This window comes from Spinacia oleracea, chromosome 5, assembly GCF_020520425.1.
Source record: "Spinacia oleracea cultivar Varoflay chromosome 5, BTI_SOV_V1, whole genome shotgun sequence".
In the NCBI taxonomy this organism is placed as follows: Eukaryota; Viridiplantae; Streptophyta; class Magnoliopsida; order Caryophyllales; family Amaranthaceae; genus Spinacia; species Spinacia oleracea.
Genome location: NC_079491.1, coordinates 61,147,201 through 61,169,668, shown reverse-complemented (window position 1 = coordinate 61,169,668; position 22,468 = coordinate 61,147,201). Strand labels below are relative to the sequence as shown.

At 37.1% G+C, this 22,468-nt stretch overlaps 3 protein-coding genes across 3 annotated transcripts; all 3 read right to left on the bottom strand.

The window, feature by feature from the left end:
• Nucleotides 1–8,076: 8,076 nt before the first annotated feature.
• LOC130461548 (uncharacterized) lies at nt 8,077–9,877 on the bottom strand. The gene is made up of 2 exons (XM_056829692.1): nt 8,325–9,877; nt 8,077–8,224 (listed from the first exon to the last, which is right to left on the bottom strand). The coding sequence occupies exons 1-2, from the start codon at nt 9,875–9,877 to the stop codon at nt 8,077–8,079; spliced, it is 1,701 nt and encodes a 566-aa protein (XP_056685670.1).
• A 5,645-nt stretch (nt 9,878–15,522) lies between these two features.
• Nucleotides 15,523–17,917, bottom strand: LOC130461899 (uncharacterized). The gene is made up of 4 exons (XM_056830185.1): nt 17,625–17,917; nt 17,394–17,537; nt 16,118–16,984; nt 15,523–16,014 (listed from the first exon to the last, which is right to left on the bottom strand). The coding sequence occupies exons 1-4, from the start codon at nt 17,793–17,795 to the stop codon at nt 15,742–15,744; spliced, it is 1,455 nt and encodes a 484-aa protein (XP_056686163.1). The 5' UTR covers nt 17,796–17,917; the 3' UTR covers nt 15,523–15,741.
• LOC130461547 (uncharacterized) lies at nt 17,837–20,769 on the bottom strand. The gene is made up of 2 exons (XM_056829690.1): nt 20,314–20,769; nt 17,837–19,790 (listed from the first exon to the last, which is right to left on the bottom strand). Exons 1-2 carry the CDS (start codon nt 20,391–20,393, stop codon nt 17,837–17,839), a joined length of 2,034 nt encoding a protein of 677 aa, XP_056685668.1. The 5' UTR covers nt 20,394–20,769.
• Between the last annotated feature and the right edge of the window lie 1,699 nt (nt 20,770–22,468).

Here is a 22,468-nt window from a genome sequence, read left to right as displayed (position 1 = left end):
TCGCTTCTTCGGCTTTCAGGTGTTGAAGGTCCGGGACCGGCCTTTGATGATGCTCTTGGTCTTTTCAACAGGACCGTGGAGACCGACCTTATGCGTAGCCCTAGTGAGATCGCTGCCCCCAGACTCATGAAGAAATTGGCAGACATATATTTCACGAAGGTTATTGCTGATGCGGAATCCGCCTACTCCTTATCTTCACGTCTTGTTGCCCTATGGAAATCTCAGCAGGGGGATCACTCCTCAGCTTGGTTGCGGGCAGTCCCCATCTCGGGGTTAGGCCAGACTATGAACGGTAAGACTTATCGTTCGGTTCTTTGCTATCGGTTGGGTATTCCGTTGTTCTCTGATTCGACGCCGTGCTCTGCTTGCTCTCGGGTTTTCGACGGGGACACTTATGGGGATCATGCCGTGTCTTGTGCTGGGATTGTGGGTATCAAACATCGTCATAATGTTGTTCGTGATACCCTTTTGGATATTTGCTATCGGTCGGGGATTTCTGCTCGCAAGGAGGTTGATGTTGGGCTGACTAGTGAGAGCGATGGAGCTCTTCGTCCTGCAGATATATTGCTTTACTCATGGGATGGCGGTCTAGATTTGTGTTGACTTGACTGGGTCTTCCCCTATGACGCAATCTGGGTTGTCAGGCTTCATTCCGGGTCGGGTTGTGGCGGTTGCAGCTCAGCGGAAGCAGGATAAGTATGTGGCACGTTGTAGGGCTTTGGGTTACGGTTTCTTTCCTTTTTCCTTCTCTTCTTTTGGGGAATTAGAGAAAGGGGCTGTTTCTTTGCTGAAGCGGGTTCAGGCGTACTCCAGGGCTCAGGACATTGGGGCACGGGCAGCTGCCCACATTTTCAGCAGGATCGGGTTCGCCATAGCTAGAGGAGTGGGGGCCCAGATTGTATCTCGGCTCCCCTCCAACTTCTTGTAGTTCACTTGATCTTTATAGCTTGTTAAGCTTGTAACGTTATAATAAAATAATAATAATAATAATAATAATAATAATAATAACAATAATAATTTAAGAATGGAGGCGAATAACAAAAGATTTTCATTGACTTAAAGAGTAACATTACAATATATATTAGTGCCTATATAGGACACATGCATTACATTGTCCACTAATTAATTAATTTAGTGTTTTTAATGACAAAAGTACATAAAATTAAAATCCATAGAAACAAATTCAACGTTACTAGAAACCCCAAAATGACCTAAAACAAACAAGCGCCTCGACCGTCTCATTGTTAGATCTACATTTCTTCTCCATTTAGCTCACCATGCTCCTGCAAGTTTAAATCACGAATGGGCACAAATTAAAGATGGTACAAGTTTAAATCCAAAAAGTGTTGAATGTGGGGCAATTAGAAGATTAAAGATGGTGAATAATTAATAATTCTAAAAAAACGGAGCAAGATTGTAATAATAAGGGTTAAGCTGACAGAAAGAAAATAAATCTTTTTCCTGTTAACAACCAAAACAAACAGAAAGCAAAGAAAGCAAAGCAGAAAACAGAGCAAGAATGTTTGACTTCTGATAAACAAAACTTCAAGCCTTACAAAATGCAGTCCAAAACACTTATGTCCAAAGTGTTCAGATTTAATACTACAATCATGTGGATACAAGAATTGGAATGAATTTGTCAACCTCTTAGTTTGAGATCATTGATTGCGTTGGTTCTGTAACAGTATGGTTAAATTAAGCACATGATATATCTGAAGTCCAAAATGTAAAACTGCATAAACAAAAAAAACTACCATAATTGTATTTCAAAAGAGGGAGGCCAGAATAAGAGTCATATAGAGCATATTATTCGCAGGATATGAAAAGGATATGAGAAATACAGACTATTAGACTACTCTTAGCCGAAAAGCCAAAATATGTGGTCATTGAACTTAATTTTTTCTTGATCTGATTGTTTGCAGACCTAAGCCCTGTAAGCACTACTGTCATTTTGTGTAAATCTGTGTTTTTTGTTTTCAGTAATAGAACAGTTGAATGCTGAAAGAAGTTTGCTTGCCCTTTCCCTCGTCTGCAATTGACTGTAAATCAGACACATGTTTGAACAGTAGGAACTAGGAACTCCTTTGATTGATAATCCAGTAAAACCGTTATAAATTAAGCACAAACCCCATTTCATCTGCATGTGTGGTCTTCAATGTGTACAGAGCATTAATGTAAGGATAAATAGGAAAGAGTAGTGAGTCCAGTGACCCAATACGCTTTTGGAAGATCATAAATAAAACTACTGGTTGATGTGATGATTATTCTTCACTGTTTAGGGACTTTGGTTTGTTTCATATGGGATTAGGGGGCACTATTCTTCACTGAAGATTCTTTGCTGAAAAACCCAGTTAATTAACCCCTGAGATCTTTTTGGGGGGAGGGTTGATGCATATTCTCTAAATCTAGTTCCACGTACCATGAAAATTTAAATCACAGCTAAACAATGTTTACATATAGTACAGTTGTAAGTGTTCCTAATATTCAATGCAGTTATTGTGTTTAAGGTTGAACTATTTCTCTAATATGCAAGGGAAGGAGCTCAATCAACTATATAGATCCCAACGTCTCATTTCTTTTGACAACCATGTTTCACTAGATGGCAAATCCCTAGTCCTACCTGATCAAGAATGTTTTGAGCAAGAATATTTGACTTCCGTCCTCATTCCTGTTTGGACATTAGTTGAAACAAGTTCCAACATAGTTTAGCCAATAGAAAACTAATACTATCTGTGTGCATTGTACCATCAGTTGAAACAAGTTCCATCATTCACCAAATCTACCTGTGTGCAAGTCGTATTTACCTACTGTTTCTTCACCAACTAACCCCACATTCTACCAAATTGACCTAAAAGCTCTCCTCACCATGCTGAAAAAGGCAAACACAATCACCACTGATACAAACTTCTGAAGGTCTCTCCAATATTATAATTCAATGACATGCTGAATACCCTATGTTTCCACTCCCTAGGAAAAAGAATCTACGAACACACAATGTCTCCATCTCCTAAATTGATACTACAGCATGCAATACATCTCATAGTAAACACTACTATATACAGTCTGTAATTTCTCTTCTCAATCAAGAAGTGCTAAATAATGAGACAATGCAACATAATATAGTGCTAAAACAAATATTTTACCTGGTTAATTGTCCTACTTGTCCCACCAGACTGCCCATTTTGCTTACTGACACGCGGCGCACTGGCAGCATCTTTTGGAGTCGATGGAGTCACAAAATCAGGAATAACTATATTTATCTCGGGATTATGTTCTTGAAGTTGAGATACAATCATAGACACAACGTGGGGTGCAAGTTGCTGCACCAACTCTGTTTTCATACTCTGCAAGAACTCTTCCGGAATCAAGAAGCCTGATTTTTTTTTCTTTTTTCTTCAAGTCACTCTTTGTCACACCTTTTCCGTAAAGTGGTACGCGGATTTTGCTTTTGCTTTTGGGACCTTGTATCACTTCAGAGATAAGGTCTTTGGAGTTGTTCCCTTCTTCTCCGTCTTGGGTGGACTCTAAAGCATCTATTTTTGCCTATTTATGGAACTTTAAGTCATTCTCTTACTATATTATCAAAACTATGCAAATATGTTAAAATGCGACTTGTTAACTTACAATATTCTCTTCGATTTTCTCAGGGTTGGTAAGGTATGTTCTCCCTGGAACTCTTTTCCTTGATTCTTTGTAGACCTTTGCTTGAGAAGGTTCTTGCTTATCCGGATCCTGCTCTTGCTATTAAAAAGCACAATAACATATATAAGTAACCTCTAACACGCAGCACCAAAATATAAGAAACTTACTAGGAATGAGAATAAGTTGTTACCAATTCATGACGTAAAATTGCAAACCCCTTATGGCCCATCGTGTGCATATCATTTAACAACAAACGATTTTCTCTGTTGGTCTTACTTTCTTCCTATGAGATAAAAACAATAAGTTACAACTACTAAGACCCATTATTACATGAACATATAAGGAAATTTCATTAAATACCTCAATTTTTTCACATTTCCAGTAATTCAAGAGGTCTTGAAACTGAGGTACTGAAATAGTGTCTGGTTTATTCTCCCATCTTAACTCATCAGTGGCATATGCATAGAAATGATTCTTCTTAAATCTGCATTTATAACTACGCCAACTTGTATTGACAGCCTCCATTGCATATTTTCTTCCGGCTTCAGGAACTATATATTTTTCCTATACCAATCATTAAAGTGACCATTAGTAGTATACGAAGGTTATAATATTTCAAAAAATATCAACGAATATCACTACCAAACTTGTGCAAAACAACAATATTACAACATACCAAAACATAATCCCATATTTTGTCATGTGTGGGCAGATCTCGAAAGTTGACATAATTAAGTGGCGCAAGCTCAGAATCCTTCCCCAAAGTTCCGAGGAAGAACTTAAACTCTTCAACAATTTCCTTTGTAGGTCCTACTGGTTAGCCAAACAAGTTCAGAATAATATATTCGCGTTCTTCTCTTGTACGCGCATGAACTTGTGTAAGCTTTGTTGGCCCTCGATGCTTCTTCTTAGGAGCTGTTTCAGTTCAAATATTAATTCAAGTATATATTCAATATGCTACTAAGTTACAGGCTTACTAATTGACTCATAAATTATAAATGACTTCACAAATGTAAATGATAACTCATACCTTCCTTTTCGTTTTCAGCTATTGTCTCCAATTCTAATTCAAATCCAAGGTCATATCCAGCATCATTAGTATTCAGTTGTACATCATCATCATTATCAGCTCTTATTGGTGATGTTTCAGTATTCAGAATTGGATTACCGGCTGCCACCATTTCATTATTTTCTAATTGCTTTTTTCGAAGATCAAGATACCTTGTCATGGAACCTGGAGAACAATATGACTTCTGTTTTTGCTTCCTTTTCTTAACAACATCATGCTGCTCTTGCTCTTTCTCAGATCTTGGATTTTGGAAAGGTTGTTTCTTCTTCTGACTACATTGTTCTTGGACCTTCTGAACAGAGCTAGTTGAGTTATTTTCACGACCTTACTTAACCTGATGATGCTTCTGTTTGGTATTATTATTCTTCACAAAATCACCCATAGTCGGGGACTGAGCCAAAACCTGTAATATAAAGATCAGGTATACAACAGTCAGCATCCATGTCAAGTTTTGTTTTGGCAAATAAAGTATTTTTACCTAAAGGAATAAGCAGTTACAACAAAGCTGAGTGTTGCCACCAAAGTGCAGCAGAAACAGAAAGTAAGCAAATTATACTCCGTATTGCGCAGCTCGGTGACTGAATTCAGGTTAACCTAATCCAGGTTTATTTGTATTTGTCACATGAAAGGGACTTACAACAGTCTTTGAGAATCAGAAATGGTGACTGGTGAGAAGACATTATAAGTCTAAATATTATTTCATCTCTGCAGAGGTGGCTAGATTGCGGAATCTCCTTGTCTTAGAAAAGCTAGCAGTAATATAATCTTCTATATTGTTTAATTTTTACTTCTGGAATTAAAGACAAGAATGTTATGAGTTCTTATGGTTTATGGTCATCACTCCCTCATTTTAAGATCTATTTTGAACATTTTGTTGTACTTCTGAATTCTAATCAGATTATTGTTTCTTTTTTGGGAGGTGAGGGTGAGGAGGGTAAGGGATCCTGCATAACCTTATTAACCTCCAAGGTTAAATCGGAAAGTAGGTTAATAGGGGTTGAATGAGATTGTGATGCAGAATTGCAGATGATGTTGTACACTGACTCAGCTGATCTGCAACTGCACTAGACTTGAAGAAATTAACAAAGGTAGAGGCGAGGCTGCTAGTAGAACTTATTCTATCCGAAAAGGGTAATGATCTGAATTCAATTCTACCATCATCAGATTCATTGTGATCATCAAAGTTAGCACCCCAAAGATGAATTGTCACACCACCCTTGTAAGGCACCATCTTTCTTTGCATCAAGGTTTCCAACACTAAACAGTGATCCTCCATGCGCGCACCAACTCAACAACTATATGGTTTATGGACAGAGGAGAGGGCCAGGGTGGTGTGGTGTACTGGTGTGGGTTTGTTCGATCAGAAAAATTCAAAGGCAAACAAAGAATAAAGAGAGAATAAAGGAAAGGAAAGGGAAGTATGCTATATAATGCTAAAAAAGGAATGCAGTCAGCCTAAAAGCACTTCTCATAAGACAAGAATCAGTTGAGAACAATTATTTATATAAATTCAGAGAAACTGCTTTTTTGGTAACACACAGAAAAAGAAACAGGTTTATATATATACTTCACAACATATGAGGTGACAACTCATTTGTTGTCCTTACATATATTATATGTTAAGTGCGCTAATGCATATTCTTTCTTGAAAGCGACTGAAACAACCTCAAACCTCAAACCACATACATTGATACATACTACATACTTAATGCCATTAATTCTACTTTAATCTCCCTTTTTGCTCCTAAATTTATAACCTCCATTCCCCAGCATGTGACCTGATTTTTTCCAAACAAACATCCACATGTGATCGAGATTAAGCATGGTTATTGATGAAACTTTGTTTAAGGATTCCCTAATTCCTCTAGGTTGAAGATCTGTGGTTTTGCAGCTTATAGAGGCTTTGCCTGAAAATAGTTTCACTAAAGAAGAATTCAAAGAAGTGTTTGATGTTGTACCACTTTGTGAGGTTGCTGGTGACAGAACATACAAAAGCATGATTACTTAAAAAATAGTGATATAAACCAGCACTGATCCCAAGAAGGTGAAATGTAAGAGTAATGGAAGCTAGATCATACATTCATTATAAGCAGGATACAGGGACTGGAATCGATTAACCCTCATCTTCTTCGCCACCAAAACAAACTCAACATGTTAATCAATCAAAGATGGTTATCAGGTCACACCAATGACTACAGTAAGCTGTTCTGTTTCTGGCTATGGCTATACCTTTTTTACAATATATAAAGCATTAGAAATTAATGTTGAGGAATCGAGAGTAAACACAGATTTATTTCAGAAATGGGCTAGAAAATGGAATGAAGAACGCAGAGAAAAAGGTGAAGCAACATAAGATGAGAATATCTTCAATGTTATGTCTAATACCAGTTTCAAGTATCCAAAATTGGACAACAGCATATGGAGACAGCAGTCAGCAGCATACACAACAGATCTAAAACTTCAGCAAAATAAGAGTGGTTCCAATTTTTTACCTTTTTTTTATGACGGGTGAAATTTTCAATTTCCATGTTGCTAGTAGTTTCATCCACGTTACAGCCTCCATCATACTCAGATGTTGACTCATCATCTGATTCTTCCACCGGGTTATTGCCATTTCCATTTGGAAACCCCGAACCATGAAGTTTTTCTTGTAGTATTTTCTTAGCTAAGAACCCGGCACCTTTAGCAGTCATTCTGTCTACATTCATTTTCAAATTCTCCATCCGCATTCTTTCATATTCTGGAACTATAACCTGATGGTGTGGACTAGGAAAGTTGGCCTTATTGGCTTTCATCTGCAAATTTGAAAAATCATAAAAAGAATGTCAAAAAGAAAAGGCATGTACATATAAGTCAAAACGATATATGAAAGGAATTAAAAAATAAAAATAAGTTAGAATATGATGAAAAACAATAAGTAATTTCAATACCGTTAGACAATTCTCTAGGAGGACTTGAACAGCATACTGCCACCCCTCTTTATTTAAATTTTCTACAAAAAATACTTGATGCGCTTGAGATGCTAAGATAAATGGCTCTCCCTCAGAAATTTTCTTATTCGTATTAACCATAATAAGCTCATCATCATCTTTTTTCGAGTGAAACCACACACATTTAAATAAGACAACACTAAAATGACCATGATAAGATATCTCAACAATGTCTTGGATTGAACCATAATAATTGACGTCTCCCACTACAGGATTTTGATCTTTGGAACTCGCAAAGCTATGTGTTATTGCTGTGACAGTGACTCCACTATTTTGAGTTACACACTTTGCATCACGCTTCATTGTATGGAATCTATATCCATTAACAGAGTAACCTGTATGCTTTTTGGCCACATAAGAAGGTCCTTTAGATAACTATATGAGATGGTCCGAGATAATTTCTTGACCTTCTTCAACTTCCAACTCAACTTTTTCCCTAAACCAATCAATAAAATCCTTGTTATGGTCTTGTGCACTATTCCATTTCCTCTTTCGTTTACTGCTTACACACATATTGTGTTCACTGTGATTAAAAAAAGAACATATTTCAAACAATATACAATTGTATAATATATATGTAAAACACAAGGATAGAAAAATTGTGTTATGGTTTAATATCTTACTTTATGTATCTCTCAACGTCCTCACAATCGCAGTTGAATAAGACATAATGATGTGCTTGTGCCCATGTCATTCGATCAATCATGTGTCCACAATGCTTTTTCTTTGAGGTCCTTCCCTTTCCTTTGATAGGACGTCCTATCTTAGGTAAAAATGATTGTGAGACAGTGCACTCATTGACATCATGTGTGGATATGTTTGATCGTTTCAAATGTCTAGCAATGAAGGCAATACATTCTTTAGCTTGGTAACCTTCTGCCATTGAGCCTTCTGGAGGACCCTTGTTTCGAACATCCAACTTTGACTCATGAAGATACCTCTCAATTCCATACATACAATTTGAACTAACAGGTCCGCCCAACTTAATTTGCTTCACCAAATGTACAGGTAAATGCACCATTATGTCAAAAAAGGCAGGTGGGAAAATCCGCTCAAGCATGCAAAGTGCTTCAACTATCTCAGAATGGAGTCTGTCGAGATGTTGAGGATCAATAGTTTTACTCCATATGCCTTTGAAGAAACCACAAAGTCTTATCAACGGTGTAGCAACGTCTTTGGGTAATGTTGTTTTCACGGCAATAGGGAACAAGTAATTCATCATAAAATGAGCATCATGGCTCTTGTAGCCTGTGATTTTCCGATCTTCGACTTGCACACATCGAGAAATGTTAGAAGCATAGCCTTGTGGTAACTTAGCATTTTTTATGACTCGGCAGAACTTGCGTTTTTGTTCCAATGACATCCAGAAGCGAGATCTTGGGAATACTTCTCTACCATCTACCAACTTTGGTTGAAGCTCCGGCATGATATTCATTTTTACCAAATCTCGACGAGCACTTTCATGATCTCTAGTCTTCCCAGGTATGTCTAATAATGTCCCAAGAACATTATCAAACACATTTTTCTCAATATGCATTACGTCGAGATTATGGCGATTGGAACAATGCTTCCAATATGGCAACTGAAAAAGTATGGATATCTTTCTCCATGGAACTGGATCATCCTCATCGCCCCTCGTTTTCTTTTGCTTCTTTCCAAATTCATTTGGAAAATCACGCAACATATACTCAACATCGGTTCCTTTCAAAGGAATAGGCTCGCTTCTTTCCTCAATCACTCCGTCAAAGTTCCTCTTATTATAACGCCAAGGGTGAGCTGGATCAAGAAATCTACGAGTTGCCCTATAACAATTCTTTTTGCTAAAATCCAATCTCTCAGAATCAGTGTCATAGTGACAATCAGGGCATGCAAAATATCCTTTTGTGCTCCACCCGGACAACATTGCATAAGCCGGAAAATCACTAACGGTGGTCATCAAAGCTGTACGCATGTCAAACCTTTGATTGCTTGAAGAATCATAAGTTTCCAAACTAAACTCCCACAATTCCTTTAGATCCTTTATTAGTGGCTGCAAATAAATGTCAATATCATTACCGGGGGAAGAAGGGCCAGGGATAAGTAAAGCTAACATCAAAAACTCTGGCTTCATAATCATCCATGGAGGCAAGTTATAATTGATCAATATAACTGGCCATGTACTATGTGCAATGCTCATTGAATTGAATGGACTAAATCCATCAGTAGCTAGACCCAACCTCACATTGCGCGGATCCTCGGCAAACTTTGGATACAAAGAATCAAACTCCTTCTAAGCTTTTCCGTCTACTGGATGATGTAAAAGATGATCATTTTCTCGCCCACTAGTATGCCATGTCATGTTGCTTGCAGTCTCTTGGCACATAAATAGCCTTTGCAACCTTCTTTTTATTGGAAAGTACCTAACGATCTTTTTGGGAATCCTATGGACTTTTCCATTTTCAAGTGGTGTGTCGTTCTCTGTATCATTCGACTTCCATCTTGGCGTATCACAAACATGGCAACTTGTGGCATTTGCATGCTCTTCCCAGTACAACATGCAATCATTGGGGCATGCATCTATCTTAGTATAATTCAACCCCAACACCTTTAAAGCACTCTTCGCTTCATTAAAAGACTTGGGCAATTTTGCATCAGGGAACGCCTCCCTTACAAGGTCTGCTATATCAGCATACGCACCATTGGTCAACTTATGATCACACTTTATAATAAGTAGTCTGATCATAAAGGAAAGTTTTGAATGCGTCTTGCACCCGGGATACAATTCCTCCTGACCTCCTTCAAGTAACTGGAAAAACTTTTTTGCCTCATCATTCGGCCCCTCTCTAAAAGCATCACGTGCATCATGTAACAACCCTACTAGATCATCATCCAAATCATCTCGGTTCGACAATTCATCAGCATCCAAAGTAGGTATTTCTCTTTCGAAGTGGATCCCTAATTCTGACAACTTGTCCGCTCTTGGCACAAAACCATTGCAAGTTAGGTGATCTCTCACAACATTTTCATGACGCCAATAACGATAATGACAACTACCACATGGACAACAAATTTGGTTTCCTTCGGACTTGATAGAAAAGGCCCTTTTAATATATTCGTTTATTCCTCGTTCATATTCTTCACTCCATTTGGCAGCCATCCACCACTCCTTAGTTCCATTATCTATTTCCTCAAGGTAATAATTAAGTGTGTTTACTCTAATAAAAAGCACAAGAAAAAGAATTATGGTAACCATCAATCAAATTCAATTAAAGAAAAGAATAGAAAGATAAATTAGCTACCTAACTTCGTTTAACTAGATAATACACCTATCTTATTTCATTAACGTTAAAGAAAAACAAAATGCTTAGGAAAAACACCCAAAAGTTCAATTTTGACGCAACTAAAAGTCATTCACCAAATCATCAAAAAAAATGTAGGATTTCCAATAAATAGACTCAGAAAATATGACATACTAACTCAACCTAGAATATTCAATTAAGACTTTGCAGAAAATATCATATACTAACTCAACCTATTGATGAACAAAACAACAGTACAACAAACCAACAGCATACCCAACAAGACATCCTAGATTCTTTGTAAAAATATCGGTAACGGTATTCTTTGTAAACTTTCTTTGTAAACTGGTTTTAGATGATTGGGTTAACTCTAAATCTCAAATTAATGAGAGAGAAGCTATATTAGAACTCCGAATTCACTCTTGAATCTGAAACTGTAGTTGGGTTATAGCACACAAACTTAACTCTGTTGTGTAGTATACTAGTATTAATCATTTACGTCTACCCTAAAAGTACAACTGAATCATTCACGTCTCCATATTCATACCAATAATATGCCTGAATTAAAAACAAACTTATTAGATGCACATTTTAAAATGGCTAAATGTTTTTTTAGTGAGGTCAGTTTCCTTGTGTAGCAGACGGATGATATTTTGTCTCTGGAATCTGATTTTTTGCAGTTGAGTATTTGTGGGAAGTTGACTCGACTATCATGCGCAGAAGTGCCGGGTTCATTCCCTGTTCTGTTCTTGTACCTATCCATGTGTTTTATAACTAGCAAACCACGAAGCTCTATGTCATCTTACTCATCTCATATCTTGTGGATGATCTAATTCCAGCAAGCCATAGAGATGACTCAAATGCTGAATAGTACTCGGTATTCTTTGTAAACTTTCTAGTCATCCTAGATTCATTTGGCAAAATATCGGTACCGAGATACAGTAATAAAGAGCTTGTAGTTTTTTTGTGACTTCTCAATAAAGTGTCTAATTTACTTTCAACAATCAATCCGAGAGAGAAAGAGGCAACCCAATGCAATCTCCTGAAAGAATCAACTCCCAAACAGAACTATAAATAACCAGGGCTTGAGTAAAGTGAATGGGTGTGTTCTGGAAAATTTCCCCAAAAAAATTCTCTTCAAGATTCCAGTTCATCAAATCAACTAACATTACGGCCAACTATTAGTGCAAACCTACCCTCATAACATACTACACAAGAAGCCAAACTAATCCAATCAAGTATTCTATTCTTGTTCAATTCCCATTCCACCACACTTCATGCATTCGGCAACACTAGCAATTAGTCCTAGAACTGATGCATTTGGAATCCAGACTTATCCAAACTGACACACAGCCATACATCATACAAACTATGAACACACAGCCATACATCATACAAACTATGCGAATTGGGAATTCAATAACCTCGAATATCCATTGACAATAGATGAAACTGACACACTGTCATTGAACTACACTCAGCCACACTACTATTTCTTCTTCCCCTTATTTCCCATCTTTACCCAACAAGACAATGTAATCGAAATCGAGCCACGATGCTTTAACAATATATTAACATATACAATAAGTCAATAACAATAACCAAAACAAAACAGAAACCCAAATATTTCACATACTTGTATAAAAGATTAAGCACATCAATCCAATTCATCTGCAAATCAATCTTCCAGTAAAGCAGCAACCTTTATAAAAAACTCAGTCGTGATAACAAAACAGTAACAATTTTCAATAACCCAATTCTTCAAAAATACATCCACAAACTCCCTGAATTATGCTTACCCTGAATTATGCTTACCAGAAAAGCGAAAAAACAGAACAAATTAAACCCTGAATTATGCTTACCAGACAAGGGAAAAAATAGAACAAACCCTCACAAAACTATCCAAAATTCATTCTATTAATACATAAACCTGAATTGTGAATCGATTACGTACCGTGAATAGTAGCAAATGGTTGAAGTAGAATTTCTCCTCCTTAACTTGTTCGAATTATTAATGGAAAGCCCCAATTCAATCCTCCCACTTGATGAATTTCGCAGAGAACTTCGTAAAGAATTTCGCAGAGAATTGCAAGAAATTCGAGATACGCTCGAGCCCTAATTGCGAATTGCAGACCAATTTGTTAGACTTTGCCCAAAATTTTGATGAACCCTAGCTACGTTTTTCTTTCTCTCAGTCTCTCTCCAAAAAAATTGGAATGTTCCACGTAAAGTGTTTTTGCGTGTTTTTTTTATTTCTATTTTCTTTTTTTTTTAACGTAAAATTGCAAGGGCGCGGTTTTGAAAATTTGGGAAAAGTAATGGGAGGGAATAAAGTATACGTAGGCGCGAAATTAGTAATTGGCTCACCGTTGCATTAGCCTAATATGCGTTGTATTTGACCCTCTAATGCAACGGCTTGGATGCACCGTCGCATTAGCTCCAATTTCTAAAATATTATACAAGGCACCGTCGCATTAGCTCTCTCTATTGCAACGATTCTCACTTTACCGTCGCATTAGCCCCTATTCTACCGTTGCATTAGTTCAAAAATGTAGTAGTGATATATACACTTCGTTTTTTGGGAGATTAGAAGTCAAATTTACGATTTTGTATCTATAATTTTCTTGTAACATTATTTTAATAGTAAAACCCATTCATTAATAAAAAGCAACGAGACATCTAAAAAAAAGAATTTAACAAATGTAGTACATAGTTAGTCAAATCAAATAAAAATTATCTTCATTGGAAATACGTTCATTGAGCAGATATTGTACTGATATTTCTCTCACATATTGCTGGAATATACAGTCGTTTGGAGAGACAATCTAACGATGTGTTGTAGTTACGAGGGTGTTTTCCATCTGATTTATATAATTGCTAAAAAAATTGATATCTTAAGTGATCTCACGTAATTCTCTATCAAGGAACTAATTTCTCGATATCCATTGAATATGCGATCATGTACATTAGCCAAAAAAAAAAAAAAAACACTCTATGAGGGAGTAGAATAAAACCCCAATCTTCAGACAAATAATAGTTCACGTACATTATTAAAATAATTTTTTAAAATTTCAGCATTTTAAGCAATTAATTCTACCAAAAAAAAACTAGTTATAAAAAAAAGGAAATTTTGTGCAACACTACCTTTAAGTTTGGACGTTTTGTGAATTACTACCTTATAAAAAAGTTTTTTAATTTTGCTACCTTATAAGTTTGTTTAGTTTGAGTAACACTACCTTGTAACAGTTTCTGTCAAATTCCTCCGTTTGTGGGCCCCACCTCCAACGGCTATATTCAACTGCTTAACTCCCTTTCCCCCTTATTTAAACTTCCTGTAAAGTTTTATCAACCACATTCAACCAATTTTTCGGAAAAACATCAAGAAATCTGGGTAATTTTTTTCTCAAAGCAAGATTCGCAATTTGGTTGAGGAATCGAGTAACCTAAAGGTGAGTGCATTAAATTCGTTCTTGTTCTTCAATTTCTGGGTTTATTTTTTCAATTTAGGGTTTTTGTTCTTGTTCAATTTTATTAAATTCGAATCCTTTTGATAAATTTAGCGTTTGAAACCTTTGAATTGTCATGTGAAAACAACTACATTGCAAAATTGGGTTCTTGAATTGACTAAAAATGTGGGTATTCGTGGTTTAAAATATCAATTTTGATCGTTATTTGCAATTTGGGGGTTTTTGATTGAGAAATCAAATACTAATAATTAGTTGTTTTAACTGTTGCAGGATGTCGAGTGGGTCTCCTTGTGCTTCAAAAAATGTTATTGTGGCATTCCATCCAAGATGTTGACATCGTGGACAACTGATAACCCGGGGAGAAAATTCCTGACTTGTAAGTTCTCTGATGTACACACTGGTAGGAAAGGATGTGGTTGGTTTTATTGGGTTGATCCTGATGTTGTGGAGTGGCAAAGAGTCGTGACGAATGAACTGGTGGTGGAGAAGAGATTGCTGAAAACAGAGTTGAGGGTCATGATGACAGAATTGCAGAAGTTGGAGGATGACAAAGCCCTTCTTGTTGCTGCCAATGAGAGGCTTGAAAGGATATGCAATGGTGGAGTGGCTGGAATGAAGGGGACAAAGGATAAGGGCCAAGAAATTGCCCATTCTGTATTTTGGTTTGTTGTAGGATTAGTTGTTTGTTGTGTGTTGAAGTTTGTAATGAAGTTCCTCTAGTGTAAACGCGACAATGGAACGGGAAATTGGATTTCATGTAATGTAATGTAATGTTGTTGACATTAGTTGACTCTAATCATTTAATAATGGTAATTCTAGCTTATGAAAATATCTTTTTGCATTAACTTGTGTTCGATTATTAGCTCCGTTTAATTGTGTATCGATTAAAACTTGGTTAGTATACGTGCTCGTTTCACCTGTCATTCACCACAGAGGATAAATCTATAAATTAGGTAAAGTCCTTGAAGTCAACGGGAGTCAACTTTGGTCCATTGACTTAGTTTAAATGGAGGACAAATTTTTCTCAAATGAACCACACCTGAACATCATATATTCATAACAACAATTCAACAAGTGAACAACAAGAACAACAACTTGTTAAACCTGCACTTAACTGAAACGAGCCACGCGTGAGCCGAGCTCGAACGTCAAATATAATTAAGGGGCAAATGAATCTTTACACAGTGTTCCAATGTAAACCTTGCACCTAATTAGAATTGTCATTGCCAAAATGTAACCTTGTTGCTAATTAGAAACCTTAACTACTTGTTCAAAGGAATTACAACCAACAATACTTAAATATGCCACACTGGTTTCTTTGTTGTCTGCAATTTGGGTCTGAGTTTTGGAGGGAGTGATGTTTGAGGCTGATGAGTTGATGTTTGGCTGGATGGACCTGGATGCTGACTTGCTGTCTGACCTGGTTGCTGACTTGAGGTCTGACTGAGTGGAGGAGGTTGATAACTCCCTGTCTGACTGGATTGAGGTGGAGCATTAAATGTCTGTTGCATGGTAGCTGCACTTGAGTTTTGTTGCTGTGGTTGAGTGACTGATTCAGCATTATACCTCTGCATACACAACAGAAACACATATTGTTAATGACAATAGAAACACAGAAACAGATTCAGCTCTAAACAACAGAAACAATGTAAATACATGACAAAAACTCACCCTTAAAACTCTTGCAGCCCTCTTGTTTCTGTCAGCAACAACCCATGGGTTCTTGGAGGGATCCCTCCCTGGTTCCTTGGGCTGAATAACACCAGGTGGATTATTGCACTTTCTCTTGTTGTGGCCTGGTTGTTTACAGTTTGAGCAGTTATTCGGCTTTTTCCCTCGCTTCACAAACCTCTCCTCAGCATCCTCACCTGCTTCTTTCTTTCTCTTATGTGACTTAGGCCTTCCTGGCATTTTCCTTAACAGTGGAGGCAAAGGTCGAGGCAAATCTGTTTTCTTCCACTGCTTCATCCCGGGCATTGGCTTGATATGAGGCGAGTAAGTTGCTAAGTATTTGGCCTTTGAGTAACACTCATGAACAAAATCTTCAGGCCTCCACCTCTTCTTCACAATACATGCATAAGCATGTGGACATGGTATTCCCGTTAACTCCCACCTAAAGCATGTGCATGTCAACTCCTTCAAATCTACCACATGCCTATCAAAAGCAGTTTCCACCTCCCACTCATCTAATCTAGAAGGACAGACTATACAATTCAAAGATGCTTCATAAACCCAAGCTAAAACCTTCTCAACAAATGGCATAAACCTCCCCTCATACTTTTGAATACCCTCCCACTTCTCAGCATTCCTTCTCATTACGTACCTCCTAATCCAATCTAGGCAGGTTATTATTGGTTTATCCCTAGCTTCCCTTATCACAGCATTAAATGTCTCACAAAGGTTGTTGAGCAACATGTTAGACCTAGAATTCGATCCAAATGCATGTCTACACCAATGAACAGGAGGTATGTCACTCAAGTAGTTATATGCATCCTCGTTTAGCTCTTTGATTTCAGCCATGTAAGAATCATGCCAATGCTATACATGTAACAAACAAAAACAAGGATGACATCAACAAACAATAACAAATGCTATACATTTATACATTTAGTGCGATTAAGTCCCGACTCGGGTACGTGTCCAAGTCACGATTCGGGAACGTGTCCAAGAAGCATGCTTTACTTTTCTACCCTAAACACACATGCTTTTAAAATAAAATCACAAGTGCAACCAAATTTAAGAATACGAGTCGATTTCTAAAATAAAATCACAAGTGCCGCCAAATCTAAGAATACGAGTAGATTTCTAACATGAAAGCCTAAATGCAAATAAATCTAAGAATACGAGTCGATTTCTAACATGAAAGCCTAAATGCAACTAAATCTAAGAATACGAGTCCATTTCTAACATGAAAGCCTAAATGCAACCAAGTTGAAGAATAGCAAACCTTAGTTGTTGATCTTGCTGCTGCCCAAAACAGGTCCTTATAGGCTGTGCCACTGAATTTATTCTTGAAGTTAGCCCATATGTGTCTAGCACAAAATCTGACCTCGGCTTTTGAACTCACAACAGATATAGCATCCAATAGTCCCTGAATTGAAACAATAAACAGAAACACAAGGTTAGTAAACCATCCAGAAACTGTACCTCATTGAACAAAAGAATAAAACTATATTACCTTTTGCCTATCAGACATAAGAGTCAATCCTTCTCCGTCATGGTGTCCTATGTCCTTCATCAGCAAATCAAGAAACCATGTCCAACTGTCAGCATTCTCAACTTCCACCACTGCCCAAGCTACGGGAAAAATATTGTTATTTCCATCTTTGCTCACAGCCACTAAGATCATTCCTGGATGAGCCCCTTTAAGGTGACAACCATCTACTCCAATCAGGGGCCTACATCCATTCTTAAAACCCACTTTGAGAGCCTCAAAACAGACGTACAATCTTTGAAAGAACGGAGTGGGGTTGTCTCTCTGATCTGGCATTGTACATAGGCTGAAGAACCAGGATTGTATTGAAGAATTGCATACCCATAGTCATACACAGCAGCATACTCATCTGCAGCATCCCCATACAGAATCAATTTGGCTCTAGCCCTAGCAAACCATGACTTGTAGTATCCAATATGTAGCCCCGTTTCCTTGTAAACCCTTTCCCTAAACTTAACAAGCCTCCAATATGGTTCTGACCTCCACTCCTCCAAATACTTCTCAGCTAACCACTCCGATGTGATTTTAGAACTTGAATGAACCACACCACAAGTATGCTTTAACCTTAAAGACTTGATCTGAAACGTTTCTTCCATCCTTAGTTTCTTCACATGAATCTTAAACCTACACTTATGTGGATCATCACACACACACTTTACAAGCTTTGCATGCTTTTTATCCCATGGACAACTACATCTATACCTACAATACACACTCACCCTCTTCCTTCCATTATGAAGAAGGTAGTAATCGTAGTGGTTCTCGATCGAATGATACCTTATCGCTTTCCTAACAGCATGAACACTCGGGAACTTTAAACCCAAACTGAGCACAATCTTTTTCTTGAAGTCTGACTCTGGATTAAAGGTAGGATATGGATCTACTTCATCATCTGAACCACAAAGACTTCTAAGCTCCTCTGAATCATAATCCACCTCATGTTCTAGATCCACTTGTTCTTCCACCTCAGGTGCTAGATCCACTTGTTCTTCCACCTCAGGTGCTGCAACCTTATCTACCCTCTTATTTCCCCTCAACACAGTAGACAATGGCTCACAGAACAACTCATCCTCCTCTAGTTGTTTTCTGTCCTCTTCCCCTGGTTCAAACTCCACATCTAAATCTGAAAAGTCTGAATCACTTTCAGACCAATCACCAAACTCATCATTTTCAAATAAACAGTCCCCAGGATCCTTTTTCTTTCCTTTCCCCTTTTTCTTCCCTACTTTTCCTGCTTTTCCTTTGACCTTTTTCCCCTTCTGTGCTACACTCTTTCTCCTAGGGGTAGAGGTCTTCAAATCTGGACTAAGAAGAGGTGGGTTTGCAGGCAGAGGTGTTTTTGAAGGTTTTGTGGGAGTGGTGGTGGTATGAGGAGGGATTTCTGTTGGTTCTGTACTTGGAGTGTGAGGATCAACTGAAGATATATTTGAGGGAATAGGTTTAGGAACACTTGCTTTGACAGTGGCTGAAGCAATTGGCTTTTTTAATTGGGTTTTGTTGGGTTCTTTTACAGTGGATGGATTCTCACTTGGCCCTGTACCCTTTCCCATGTAAATCACATCAGGATCAAAACCAAGCCTTGGGCTTCTCCTAACTAGGGAAAACTTTGACTGAAGTGGTTCCATTTTCACTTGTTTTAGGGTCACTGTTGATGGGCCAGCAGGTTTGGTTGTAATGGGCTGGGTCAGTGTTCTTTGTGGCCCAGAAGGATTGCTTTGTGTAGCTTGTTTCAGTGGTCTTGGTGGTTTAAAGTTGGCAGTTTGGTAGGTAACAGATGGGCCAATAAAAGCTGGTTTGGATTCCTCAATAATGTACAAAATCACCCTGTTAGACCCATCTTTTGTCTCCAATAACCTCCCTATATCATCATGAGTGTGTATAATCTTCCTACCCTTAGTCAAATTCATCCCATGTAGCCTAAACCATACACTGAAATTCTCAATAATCCTCCCTATAGTTCCACTCATCCCTTTCATTACAAGCTCCCTCAAACTAAAAACAGTTAACTCATGCAACCACACTGTCAATCTAGTATACAACTTCCCACCAACATAATCAGTTTCCCCCTTATTGAAAACAAACTTTCCCCCCATCCATATTGCAAGATCAATGTAACCCAACTGCTCATTCCTACAATTTTAATTACCACAAAAAATTAACTGCAAATCAACAGTGATTACAAAAAATTTAAAAAATCCCAAATCGAGTACATGTCCAAGTCCCAACTCGGGTACGTGTCCAAGTGTTCGACTTGGTTACACAACACGAACAAAAAAGTAACCACATGTAATCACTGTAAACTAATAAACTAATCAGTTATACTAATCTAATTTTTCCAATAATAAACAATTATTTCACAACACTAATCCAGAAACCCAATCCAGAAACCCTAGACATTAAAAAATTAGGGGTTTTTCAATTAAACAATCAATTAATCATTATTCACATTAAACAATCATTTAAACAATCATATTAAGGTTTCCAACAACATTAAACAATGAATTCGTGGATTTCAATGACAATAAAAAATTAGGGTTCTTGATTCAAAATTTCACAGTGCAATTAAAAAATTAGGGATTCCTAATTAAACAACTAATTAACCAATAATATCACATTAAACTACTAAAATCGCATTGTTTTAACTGTTTAATACCTGATTTGGGATCCACCTTGTCGGTTCGTTGGCATTATCCCCTTTCCCTTATCCTTTGGACCACTTCCTGTCGTTTTCATCTTTCCAAGATCTTCTTTTGGACCACTGCGCGTAATAAAGAGAAGAATCTCTTGACTTGAAGAAGATTCAGAAGTGTAGCATCATCAATTATGGCTTTAGGGTTTGTGGTTGAGATTGAAGGAGAGAAGAATAAATGTGAAGCAGAGGAAAAGAAAAATGACAGAGGAAAGAGAAAGGAGAAGATAGAAGTTGGTGGGAAAGCAAATGGAGGGAAACGTTGGAGGTGGGGCCCACAAACGGAGGAATTTGACAGAAACTGTTACAAGGTAGTGTTACTCAAACTAAACAAACTTATAAGGTAGCAAAATTAAAAAACTTTTTTATAAGGTAGTAATTCACAAAACGTCCAAACTTAAAGGTAGTGTTGCACAAAATTTCCTAAAAAAAATCTACAAAACAACTCATCCAATCAATCAGATACCTTGTCAACTTTAACATCTTACTAAATTAGGTCCCGTGCATGCACGGGTATTTGAAAATTATTATTTGACTATCTTTTTATTGAATATTTAACTGAAATATTTATCTCTTGCATCTATTGCGTAATTAATAAATCTTGAACGTACTCATTTTATCATATAACATACAATTTCCGCTCTACTATATATTATATATTTTATATTTTTAATATGATGATTTTACCAAAATATTGCTTACACTACAAAAATTTGTATCTTTAACGACAACCTAATTACGACGGGTCAAAAATCCCGTCGCAAAAACCTTTTGCGACGGGGCTAACAACCAAACAATGACGGGAATAACCGTCGCAAATGTCTTTTACGACGGGTTTACGACGAATTTACGACGGGATTTTCTATTAACGACGGCCCCCTTTTATGACGGGTTCCCAACAGGAAATCCCGTCGTTAAATCAACGATTAATGGCCTTTTGCGACGGGATTTCCCGTCGTTAATAGTACAATTTCTTGTAGTGTTAATATGCTAATTTGAACAAAGTATTGGGTAAGAATATTTTCTATTATTGATATGACGATCTGACTAAAATATTAATAAATTTTCTAATAATGTCATATTTCATAATCCTATAATTTTTTCCATATATAAACATTTATACAAAGGGAGAGAAAATAAAAAAGAATAAAGTAGATATGTTTTTTTAGGAAATGAGTTTTGGCGGGAAAATTTTACACCAGAAAGTGACATGTGTCATTCCTGTCTGTTTTAGTATAATGTACTCCCTCCGTACCGGAATACTTGACCTGTTTTCCTTATCGAGCCGTCCCTTAATACTTGACCTGTTTCTAAAAATGGAAATATTCTAACAATATTATATTATTTCTCACTCCACCCCTATTAATCCACCTACCCCCTACTCCATACAAAAAATAATTAAAAATTCAACCCCTACTCTCCCCCAACCCCACCCCTTTACACATTTCCCACTAACTACATTAAAATAATACCCCACTATCAACTACTACCTATTAAATTAAATAAGTCAATTCAAGTCCCTTAAACTCTGTGCCGGTCAAACCGGGTCGAGTATTCTGGGACGGAGGGAGTAATAGATAGATTGTTCCAACTGTCAAAAGTTCTTGCACGGACTAGGTGTATAACAAATTTATTGTACATCGGAGACATTTTTACCCACTTTTTGACAGCTTTTAACTCGTTTTGATTTACCTTTATATTTTTTGTGGAAAAATAATTTAAAGGGTTACATATTTACTTTTATACATTATTAGTGTTTTTGAAGGGATAATTTTTATTTAAGCAAAAAATTTATCGCTAAAAATAGATAAATAACTTTTACATTATATGAGGGAAATTTTTAAACATTTTGACCTAACTTTTACACTGATGTACAATATTTAGTGTACACCACCTTTAAATAATTATGTTCACCTATTACCTTATCAGTTTCTGCTAAATTATCAGTTTCAGCCCCATTCCAGTTAATGTTGACAAACAAAACCTCGGATTATTGCATACTCCTTCCGTCCCTAAAGATTTCCCCATTTGACTTTTTACGGTCTCCAAGACACGGCTTAACATAAATATCTATAATTGTACACGCGTAAAATTATAAAAGATTGATCGAATCTAACTA

Excerpts from the sequence above, each read along its gene's own strand:
- LOC130461548 (XM_056829692.1), bottom strand. The coding sequence starts at position 9,877 with ATGAGCATTGCACATAGTACATGGCCAGTTATATTGATCAATTATAAC. Across the intron at positions 8,225-8,324 it reads GACGTTGAGAGATACATAAA|TGAACACAATATGTGTGTAA; the intron begins GTAAGATATTAA and ends TTTTAATCACAG.
- LOC130461899 (XM_056830185.1), bottom strand. The coding sequence starts at position 17,795 with ATGATCTTAGTGGCTGTGAGCAAAGATGGAAATAACAATATTTTTCCC. Across the intron at positions 16,985-17,393 it reads CAGCAAGATCAACAACTAAG|CATTGGCATGATTCTTACAT; the intron begins GTTTGCTATTCT and ends TTACATGTATAG. Across the intron at positions 16,015-16,117 it reads GGGCTGCAAGAGTTTTAAGG|AGGTATAATGCTGAATCAGT; the intron begins GTGAGTTTTTGT and ends TTGTGTATGCAG.
- LOC130461547 (XM_056829690.1), bottom strand. The coding sequence starts at position 20,393 with ATGAAAACGACAGGAAGTGGTCCAAAGGATAAGGGAAAGGGGATAATG. Across the intron at positions 19,791-20,313 it reads CAAGGTGGATCCCAAATCAG|GAATGAGCAGTTGGGTTACA; the intron begins GTATTAAACAGT and ends TTAAAATTGTAG.